Genomic DNA, 11623 nt, shown 5'->3' with positions numbered 1-11623 from the left:
TTTATATGATATTATTCCATTCTTTTTTTGAGCTATTTTTACAATTAAAATCATTTATATGAGCATAGCTTTATGTGAGCCTCGGAAAGTCTAGTTTTTTTTCAAAATTCTTCAACTAATTTATACCTAAACTAGGTATTTTCTACTTACATCTGGAAACCGTTTTTACTTCCAATCAACTATTTATTTTTTGGGCTCGCCTACTCCTTTCTTGGCCATGCCGAGTGGAAACTTTGAAAGGGCTAGTCAATTCTACAATGACATGGATTGAGGGGTGATAATTTCTATTCATTCAATGTTTGGACTCGGCTCTTTACTTTCTTCAAAAACAGTTTTTTCTTGTTTTTTTTTAATTAATTTGTCCTGCATGATTCGCATTTAAAGTTGTGTTCTGTCATTTATGTATCTTGTCAAAGATGTCTAAGAGAGGAAATCAACAGAGAATAGAAGGATTTTTCAAACCTATTGTTAACAAATCTAAAGAAGGAAAAATATCTTGGTGCGAAGCTTCTCGACCAGACACAACTTCTACTCCTGATATTTGTGCTAAAAATACTTGCCAAGCTTCTTTTAATGAAAGCACAGACAACACTGAATTTAAATCAAGCACCAAGAATGTATACCAGTCTTTTGAGTCTTCAGTTTTTCTCCAGCCTCAAGAAGTTTCAAAACGCAATGTCCAAAATCTTGAGAGGGAAGTAGGTGTTGGCTCACGAGATGAACAACAGCTTTTTGTCAGTGCTGCTAGAGATTACATGACTGAGCCGCCCCAAATTGCTGCAGTGGAAAGAAATTTCAGTTCTTCCAGTGAAGAAATCAATGAGGAATCTGTTACGCCAAATTTCCCACTTTCAAAGGCAAACAAGTTAAGGAAATAACGAGGGAAAAGTATGGCTGTGAGTGTCAAGACCCGCAATCACCAATACAGTAAAGCTTGGGAAGAATATAATGACCTTAGAGCACTTATTGCAAGATCACTTCATGACAGAAACAAGCCTTGGTGCAGTTTCTGTTTGAAGCAGCTCAAAGGAACAAAGACCAACATGTTGCTTCACTCTCGTAGGAACTCAAACTTGGAAAATATTCGTGCTTTACAACTCACAACCAGTGTTTCTGAGTTTGTTAGAGAACGCATGGGCACAGAGTCTTATATCATCAACTCCTAAATAAGACTGGCTGCATGGTTTGCTAATGAAGACATATCATTTGTGAAGGCAAACAGTCTACTTCCAGTTCTCAAAGCTTCTGCTCCTGATTCCCAAATTGTGAAGGCAATGAAGATGAAAAGGACTGTAACCACTGGAATTATTAAGCACGTTCTAGCTCCATATGAAAGAGAAGAACTTCGTAAGTTTCTGAGAGTCTCAAAATTCTCCCTTATCGTTGATGAAACAACTGAACGAACAACTACAAAGTGTCTTGTATTGATTGTTAAATATTGGAACTGTTCTACCGACCAAGTTTGTGAGGAATTTCTTGGTCTACTAAAAGTAGAGGACGACTCGAGCCGCGGGCTAAGAACTATCATCAACAATTACTTAGAAAAAAAAGAGATACCAAAAAACAATATTATAGGTGTTGCTTTTGACAATGCTTCAGTGAAAACTGAAACTGTTGGAGGTCTTGGAGTACAGCTTAAAAATGACTTACCAGACATGTTTGTTTTGGGTTGTACCAGTCATTCAACGGCACTGTGTGCAAGTTATGCAGTGAAAGCTTTACCTGATGGTCTTGAACCTTTTCTCAGGAACTTGATAATGTATGTGCCAGGAAGTAGCAAGAGGCAAAATGAATTTCAGGAAATACAAGAATTTGCTAAACAGGGGGTACATAAGCTTCTTCTAATAGTTAATACACGTTGGCTTTCAATGGAAAAAGCTGTCAATAGAGTGCTACAGAAGTGGCCACCTCTTCTGCTCTTATTTACCAGCCATGCGTTAGGTACAAAGGCTCCGGATTCTCTGGCCAAGGGAAGAGCTGCAAAGATTCTGAGGTATATGCAAGACCCATTTGTAAAAGCTTACATGTATTTCTTGAGTTTTATGCTACAGAAAGTCAATAGCATGAATACTGATTTTCAGTCCTCTGATACGCGGATTCATTTGTTTCTAAAAAGTAACTGCAGACTTTTAAAATCAATACTTAGACGTTTCATCAAAGCTTCTGTGATTGAGAGGTAGAGCCCATTAATAGTGAGTCTCACCAAAGAAAATTTTCGCCCAATGGAAGAGGTAAGTTTTGGACCAAACACTATGGTGTACCTGGAAAAGCAAAATAGTGAATTGGGTCCCATTGAATTTGCTGGCTTTAAGGAGCACTGTTTGGCGTACATGGTAGAACTTGTTAGTCAAATCAGAAATAAAATTAACCACAAAGACGAAACATTGAAAGCACTGTCACTTTTGGATCCTGAAATTGTCCTTGGCAGAGAGCATGATAGCATTGTGGCTCTGATCATTCGGTTTTCCCACTTGCTCGGGGAAACCGAATTTCAACAAGAGAAGGCCCGAAGCTATCTTGATGAACTTTGGAACTTCATTTTCGACGAAAAAGAACACGTTACTCGCTTAACCACTGCAGAAGCAAATCGATCAGTTTTCTGGTCTGCCCTAAGAAAATGTAAGGATGCAAAGGGTAAAGAAAAATACATAGATCTTTGTGATTTTATGCTAACGTTATATGGCCTGCCACACTCTTCAGCAGCTGCTGAAAGACAGTTTACGCTACTTGGTAACATCAAAACCAAATTACGGAATGGTCTTCTAATGCAAACAACTAGTTGTTTAATGCATGTCAAGCAACTAATTTGGCGTTCTGGAACGTTGCTGAAATCCTGGATTATACCTTCTGAAATGCGCAAGAAATACTCCGATTGGCAAATAGCTAGCAAAGGAAGAAATAAGGCTGACTCTCATGCTGAACATAATTTTCAAGATGAATTCTCGCTAGAAGACTAATCTTAAGCTCCCACAAATTATTTTTAGTGTTTACTTGTTTTTATGAGTTTTGTGCTTGTATTAAATGATTTTTTTCGTTTTCAATATATTTGATGTTGACTGGCCGCTTTGAAATATGTTTCCAAAGCGTCTTTTGGTCAATATCCCAATTGATAAGAAAAATAACCTCTAGGTTCTGAGGTTTCAAGATGGACATATTTTGGACATATTTAAGACGAAATATGGACATATTTTGGCTAAATTTGACATAATTTTGGATACTCAGGGGACATATTTATGGACCGAAAAGTTGGCAACCCTGGATACAAGACAAAGCGAAGTGACAGAATAGATGAAAAATATATAATTTGGGCAATGTATTTGCACACTAGGGGGTGGGGCGGGGGTTAAGTATTTGGAAATTGTGAAGTTAGAAAAAAATTCTTAGTACATAATATGCAGAATGATTGTACCAAACACATTAGGCCTGCAGACCCGCTGTACTTTACCCCCCAGGGCCCGGGGGCAGGCGTTGTCCCCATAATGTGCAAATATATAGCCCAAATTTGTTTCTATAATTTCTAAAGTATTATATTTTTTTCATACTTAGATATTTCATTAGGATTGAGTGTCAGAGAAATATATTAGAAGAGTATTAGGTAGGGGCTATATAATACAAGTACCCTAAATCCTTTAAGGGTAACGCATTTTTACATTTGGCTCTTTGGTAGCTGGTCACTGTCGTATTTCACAGGACGCCACGTGCTGCACCTTTACTAAATCATTCACTAAAATTTTAGCATTTGCTTAACTGTAAATTCTTTGAAACACTTCATGTTTGAATGAATGCTAATGATGGTCTGTCAATCTTTCTTCGAAAACCTCAAGATATAAACCTGCATTCTTTTGAGGACCGTTAAGCCCTCTTTAACACTGTATTGCCTTTTTTGTAAGAAGGACCATCCTACAGCAGTTAAGATTTAAACTCCAGCGGATACAAATACAACTTTATTCAGTTTTTTTTTGCGTCAATCCTGATGTCGCTTGTATAAAACCCAAGTAACAAATCCATTTCACTACTCAATAAAACCATTACTTAAGTTTTATAAGTCGTGGTCCTTTATTGACACCAAGTAATTACAAAGGACGTTGAGGTATTCCGGTACGTTCTTTTGTTAGGCTAAAATAAGATAAAAGGCGGGAGAAGGGGAAGCTTTAATTGGCCCAGCATATCTCTATCAGTCACGGTGATCTCAATGGCACCGTAAGTCCGACTGACCGACACTTGAAACGAATGCCGTATGCTCTTTATTGCTGTCTGATTATTCTTCCTGACCATCTGTTTCGTCGGCTAGCACATGTCTGTCTGGTGGCCGTGCATACTCACTCCTCTCTTTTTTCGAGGGGGGAGGGGGTTACTTAAGAAGCTGGATAAATTTCTTTTTAAACCCTTTTAAGGTGTATTTGTTTATTTGTAATTGAATGTGTCTTTGCAATTTGTTAGATAGAAGGAGGCTCCCTAGAAGCACGCACCCTCCTCCTGATGTGCATCCCAAAAGGTACCTTGCGGTATACCTAACCATGTGGTATTTCTTGTTCATCGCAATCTTGAGTTTCTTAAAATTCTCTGAGGCTTTCTCATATTTTTTGCACAAGATTCCCCAATTTTGGGTACTTTTATCGAAACTATAACCCCTCCCCTTCCCACTTAAATTTTTTTTTTCTTCATGTATGCCTGATTTTAAATCATGTCCATGTAGTTTAATGCTACTTTAATTTAATACCATTTACACGGATCTAAAAAGACCCTTTTCCTTTATATAAAATTTCGCTTTCAAGTCTACGATCATATCATGTTTATGGGAAAATTCTTTTTCAAATGTCGCTCCCGATTCAGAATCAAACAGTTCGTAGTAACGAACTGGAAGTAAGGAGCGATCCGGCTCAATAGTAACCGACGCTCTAAAAAACGAAATTTTGGTACCAATAGACATATTAAAATAATCAGATTTTCATACTGATTTAAAATATACAAGTTTCATTAAGTTTAGTCTTACCCATCAAAGGCTACGAGCCTGGGAAACAGAGGTCCTAGAATATCATGAGAGGGTTAATTCAAATGGAAATTAAAAGTTCAAGTGCCCTTTTTAAGTAACCGAAAAGATTGGAGGGCATGTCCCCCCCCCCGCCCCTTTTTTCCCAAAATCGTCCGATCCAAATTTTGAGATAGCGATGTTGTTCATCATAATTAAAAGGCCCATTAACTATGCCTTTGGATATAGCATGGCCCCCCCCCTTCTGCAGTCCCAGAGGAAAGGTCTTTAAGTTCTAAAAATTGCCCATTGTTTATACATAGTATTTGTTATTGAGGAGCATGCAGACATTTTAGGGCGGGAAGAAAAATTTTCTGCTTTTTTTTTACGGGGGAACTTACCATGGGGAGGGAAGTTTCCAGGAGGTGAACTTGTCAAAAAATTATACACTGGGGGAATTTGCCAGAATTCCTATACAAAATCCTTTTTATATTTCTTACTTTTCCGTCTCAATTTTATGCGTGAGTTGTAAAGGGTAATCGTCCTGGGTAAATTTTCACCGGGATTGAATTGGTTAGAGGACATACCCGTGGGGAGGGTATTTTTCCGTGGAGGTGAGGCCAGATTTCCTGGGATTATTTACAAACGATCAGAAATTAAATTTTTCAGCTGAGAAATTTTAAGCTGAAAAAAAGCCTTACTTTCAGCTGAAAAATTGTTTTTTCAGATGAAAGTAAGGAACAACATTAAAACTTAAGCGAACAGAAATTATTGCGTATATGAAGGGGGTTGCCTCCTCCTCATCACCCCGCTCTTTACGCTAAAGTTTGAATTGTTTCCAATTCTTAATCCTCCTGAAACACAAGGGTCGTTTAATTGGATCAATAACAAGCTTTTTTAAAGTTCTAAAAAACCTTTAGCGTAAAGAGCGAGGCTTTGAGGAGGAGGCAACCCCTTCATATACGTAATAATTTCTGTTCGTTTTTAAGTTTTATTGTTGCTCCTTACTTTCAGTTGAAAAAACTTTTTTGTTATTTAATTAACTAAATGGAACTGATCTTACCGTTCACTAAAAGCTAGGTAAAGTATAATCAAAGTTTTTAAAGATGTTCTGTATTTGTTCTTCATTTTTCAGTGGTACTATGTTTAACCTTTGTGTTATGTTATAGAAAAATTTGTATGTGGCTTAATTACATTTCAAAACAGCTACCATAAATATTACCGAATAAAGTGTTCAACTGGTCTCTGTTAAAAAACAGCCTTTTTTCAAGAATTTTACATTTGCCGTAATTCTCCTTTGCAGTAATTAGGCCATTATACAGGTTAAAACAAAAGACTTTTATGTTAGGGGTAGGGTTAGGGTTCAGTCTTGTGAGGCAGCTTGAAAAACAAAATTCAAATAATAAGTAATTTATATGGAAAACGTACAAAAAAAGATTATAGTAAACATCATAAGATTTAGAGGAAGAATAGTCCTAACCCCAACGCCACCCCGTTTCACCCACACGTGTGAGACATGGCCCCGGAGCAACCATCCCCTATTGTGCGATCATCTAGCAGTGTGTATGACTGAAATATATGGCTTTTGGCTTATATGGCTTTTCAACATGTTTATATATGGTTTTGTTTGATGACGTTTTGACCCTTATCGGCCTAAATTTTCTTTTTTCAGCAAACCAAATGTAGTCCAGGACTTTTAGTTCAAAAAAGTGTCGAACCCGGACAAAATTGCAATATAAACGAAAATGGTACCAAAATGATCAGAAAAAAATTCTGTACAACATACTAAAAGTCCCCATAAATCCGAGTGGGGAGAGTACCCGAAAAACAGGGGAAAAGGGGGAAATGCGGGGGAAAATGGAAAAAATGCCGAACATGCCCAGAAAATAGTTTAAAGTGAGTTTTCTGAGGTTTTCATATACGCTGATTACGAAATTGACATCTAAAATTCAGTATAGAAAAAGAGTACAACGGAAAACGGGGGAACAGGGGAAAGAGGGGAGAAAAGAGAAGAATACAGGGTAGGGGTAGAAAGCGGTTTCAAAGATATTTTCTGGGGTATTCCTATCTGGTGATTACGAAATTGAGAAGTAAAATGATATAAAAAAAATTGATTAACATAAAACGGGGAAATGGGGGGGGGGAGGGAGGGGAAAAAGGGAAATATAAAGGGGAGGGGTAGAAAGCATGGGGAAATGTTTACAAATGTTAATACAGGAGATCTATAGAGGTTCGGCTACCCCATAGGTTCGGAAAAGGCAAAAAACAACTTGAGAAAGAAATACGCAAAGATACTGAAATTACATTATTCCGTATTCCTCGCCGTTATCAGCAAGCACATGGGTTCGTCAACATAATCCTGTTCTAATTCGGCATTCAGTGAGAGAAGCAAGGTAGACTAGTCACCGCGGAGTTCCAGTACCGACGACAAAACCTATCCTGACGGAATGACATCTAGCGGATCCAATAGTCCCCAGTCTGCGTGGATGCTTACACATGTGACATGGTAGCAGGATAAATCATGGAACGACGAGATTTTGTTGTTAAGTCAAGCATAATTTTGCGTATCGACAACTCTTCTTTCAGTACTAAGCCAAGTTTAATTCATTATTTTCCCTGGGTGCCTGAATTCATGGTTATAGTTGCGTTTTGTCAAGATTTTGTCAACGAACTGTGCAGTTATCCGCCCGCTTTGTTTGAGAATTCTGGCATAATGCGTCAGCCAGACAAACCTGCACTAGCGAAAGCAATATGGAAAGAAGCGAAAACGGGCTCGATTCACCACCTGCCAGTGTCAGATCGTGTCACTGTAGTTGACGGAGGTTGGCTGCTTCAGCAAGTACCTTGGAAGATTGGTGATACTTATGATTCAATCTGTGACAGCTATGTTAGTTTCGTTACTCGACGCTGTACCTCCCCTACTTTTGTCTTCGATGTATAAAGCGCTGGTCAAACCACTAATGATGCTCCCTACAATCGACGGTATAAGGGAAGCCAGCATCAAGTGATCGATTTCAGTTTAGGGATGAAGCTCCAGAAAAAGAAGGAAGAGTTTTTGAGCAACTCTCAGAACAAACAGTAAATTATAAGCTACATCGGGGAAAAACTCAGAGCCAAAGTATTTGAAGTCATCCATGCGAAGGACGATGCTGACTATCTAATCGTGAAGACTGCCATAACGAAAGCAGAAAACTCTGAGACAATAGTTCTTGGCAACGACACTGACCTTCTGATTCTACTCTTGTATCACCTCCCGCCTAATTCAAAAACACTTTACTTCGAATCGTCAACGAACGCAAAATAAGCGATAACACGGTTCTGGTGCCTCAACGAAGTTAAAAAAAAAATGGCGGAAGTATCCAGGCTACTTCTGGTAGGGCACGCACTCTTGGGATGTAACACGACCTCACGAGTTTTTGGACTTGGAAAGCAATTTGTGCTACCACTTTTAAAAAAGAGCGAAGTGTTCAGAAAAAATGCGAAGTGTTTCTGGATGAATCATCGTCTGAAGATGAAATTGTGAAAGCGGGTGAATATCTTCTCCTCAGCTTGTATAAAGCACGACCAAACGAAGATCTCACTAAGCTGCAACATCGAATTTTCTTGGAAAAAGTTTCTTCGTCAAATACTACGGCGTTTGTTAAGCCTGAAAGGCTTCCGCCAACCGAAGCTGCAGCTTCATTCCACCCCCAGCGTGTGCGCCTCCAGGTATCCCGTTGGAAAGGGGAACCAGCTGACCTCGACCCGGCTGACTGGGGTTGGGTCCTCAGAGACCATAAATACTCACCTGTGATGACCGATTTGTTGCCCGTACCTCAGACTCTTTTGAGTGTCGTGAGATGCAACTGTAAGACAGGCTGCGAGAACTCGCGATGCAGCTGCAAGAAAAATGGATTAGCGTGTACGTTCGCGTGCGGAGAATGTCAGGGTATCAACTGTTTGAACAGGGACAACGAGATTGTCGAAGACGAGGAGCTCGACTAGAGACATCAATGCTGTGTTTTTCAAGTCAACTCTACTGCCTTAAAAAGTGCAGATTTTACCTATAGTTACTGAAGTTCTTTTTTTAGTTTTTTATTCAACGATATTGCCTTCGAAAGTACAAATTTTACCTATAATAGTTGAAGTTTTATACTGTGATCCCTGTCAAGCGGTTGTTTTTTTTTATGTTTAGTAATTCAAATGGTTGTAAGAAATGTCTGTGATTCAAGAAAGTAAAAGTTTGATACTTAAGCGAGTTATTTTGTCCATAGGCCTACTTATTAGCCATTAGCAGCTGGCTCAGGAGTCAGGCTTCCCTTCCCCTTTTTCGTTATTTCCTCCAGTTTTGTTCGGTCTTCGTGGTTCTCGTTTTCTTTCCTTCATTTTAGGTGTCAGTTTCGTGATCAGCAGATAGGAAAACCCCAGAAAACACATTTCAAACTGATTTCTACCCCTGACTTCAATTGTCCCTTTTCTTCCCCTCTTTCCCTCTTGTCCCCCGTTATGGTGGGGCACATGTTCGTTATTTCATTTTAGATGTCAGTTTCGGGATCAGCAGATAGAAAGACCACAGAAAACATATTTCAAAGTGCTTTCTACCCCTACCCTGTATTTTTACATTTTTTCCCCTCGTCTCCCGGTTCACCCCGGTTTCCGGAGTTCTTTTATTCTATACTGAATTTAAAATGTCAGTTTCGTGATCAGCGTATGGGAAAGCCCCAGAAAACTCACTTTGAACTATTTTCTGGGCATGTTCGGCATTTTTCCCAATTTCCCCCGCATTTCCCCCTTTTCCCCTGTTTTTCGGGTAATCGCCCCACTCTGATTTATGGGAACTTTTAGCATGTTGTACAGAATTTTTTTCTGATCATTTTGGTACCATTTTCGTTTATATTGCAATTTTGTCCGGGTCAAACCCTAAAAGTCCTGGACTAATGTAAAATGTGATTCAAAATACAAATCCGTAAGCTTGATTAAGTTTAAAGTAACCGCTATAAAGTTATTGGAAAATTAAATTTACATTATTCTAGACAAGTAAGTCAACGCACGGAAAAGAGGGAAATCTTGGAGAAATAGAATTTAGCATATGTGATAACCTTGAAACACATGCTCCTGGCTCCAATCAACAAGCATACGAAATTTCAGACTTTTCCTGAGGACGATGAACGGCCATGCTTGTTTTGTTTTTGTCTCATTTTTGTTATGCTTTTGCCCAAGCGGCTGCATCAAACCAATGCCTGTAGAATATTGGACTAGGGCTCAGTTCAATCAGAAATTAAAAGCTCTATATTTTTTTTAAGTAACAAAAAAGATGGACACAATTTTAGCCGAAGGACAGGCTAACTATTATTGTGTGGAAGCTCTTATATTTTCAGCTACAGAAAGATGTCTTTTACACATAGACATTTTTTTATTTACTTCACAAAAAAAACATAACTACATTATATAATTAGTTTTGTATTTTTTAAGAAAAAAAGGTAAATAAAAAGACAATTAAAGTCAATAATGGAACGAACAATTTGGTAAAAAAAAAACATTTCTCGTCGCAAACTACCCATGTCCCCACCTCTCCATACCCACTTCCCGAAAATCCATAAAATTCAATCACTTTTTTCAATAGTCTTTTTTTACTTTCTTTTAAACAAAATTAAATTTCCGGCAAATATAATACTATCTGGAAGACCATTTTACACTAAACCAGCGGTGTCTCTAATAACGAAGTCTGACCTCGTTGAGTGTTGGATTTCATGAGCCAGATGGTCAACGTTTCGTGTAGCATAGTCATAGTTAAAGAAATTCTGGGAAAACATATTCCACAGCTACTCAGGGAAAAATTTATCCAAACAATGAAAAACAAAACTGATTGCTGAAAGTCATGCTGGTGTTCAATATTCAGAACACCAAGCTTTTCATAGCATACAATGGTATTTTCATACCGGTACAACTTATCGAGCACTTTCATTGCTTTGTTTTGCACAATTTGAATCCCTTTGCAGTTGTTTATGGTCTATACTGTAGTGATCACCCGTATCTAATACAGGGATGAAAAAGGGAGCTATATATAAGCTTTAGAGTTGAGACTGGAAATTTATGTTTCATTTTTTGGAATATTCTTAGACCTCTAAAAGCTTTTGCCGGTATTATTTCGCTACGTTTCTTCCAGCTAAGATTGCATTCGATGTAGAATCCCAGGTAACGGAGGTCGTAAACTTATAGAATAACTTCAGATTTATATACTAATACAGAATTCAGTGGGTACAGAGACACAGTTCAGCTAAAGAACATCAATCTGGCTCTCTTTACGCTGACAACAAGTCAACTCACACTCTCGAAGAGACGGAAATACTCAAGTGCACGATTTACTTTTTCCACGGATTCATGAAATGACTAGCCAAAAACCGTATTGGCTGGGTCTTCAGAAAAAAGCTATTACACTATCACTTGTGCAGTACCAAAGTATATCTAAACCCTGAAGCACACCACAAGTAACGGGCGTCAAGGCACTGACAATGGCTCTATGAACAACACTTATAGGACGACTGTGGAAGTGAGATTGAAACCAATTTAAAGAAATTTCTTTAATACCAAGGCTTTTGAACCGCTTCAAAAGTGTACCGAAATCTCCCATGTTGAAAGTTTTCTTTATATTAATAAATACTGCCAGAGGGATCA

The 11623-nt window shown here is 38.3% G+C and overlaps 1 protein-coding gene across 1 annotated transcript; it reads left to right on the top strand.

Moving 5' to 3' along the window:
* The first annotated feature begins 1280 nt into the window (after positions 1-1280).
* LOC148956534 (uncharacterized) lies at positions 1281-2180 on the top strand. The gene has a single exon (XM_089091103.1). It carries the CDS (start codon positions 1281-1283, stop codon positions 2178-2180), a length of 900 nt encoding a protein of 299 aa, XP_088947229.1.
* The last annotated feature ends 9443 nt before the right edge of the window (positions 2181-11623 follow it).

This window comes from Artemia sp. Qi Xiang Cuo, chromosome 1 (genome assembly GCF_049724085.1).
Source record: "Artemia sp. Qi Xiang Cuo chromosome 1, ASM4972408v1, whole genome shotgun sequence".
In the NCBI taxonomy this organism is placed as follows: domain Eukaryota; kingdom Metazoa; phylum Arthropoda; class Branchiopoda; order Anostraca; family Artemiidae; genus Artemia; species Artemia sp. Qi Xiang Cuo.
Note: the sequence above shows the minus strand (reverse complement) of the source record. Positions and strands in the feature narration are given on the sequence as shown.

Coding starts and splice junctions, on each gene's coding strand:
- LOC148956534 (XM_089091103.1), top strand. CDS start 1,281: ATGAAAAGGACTGTAACCACTGGAATTATTAAGCACGTTCTAGCTCCA.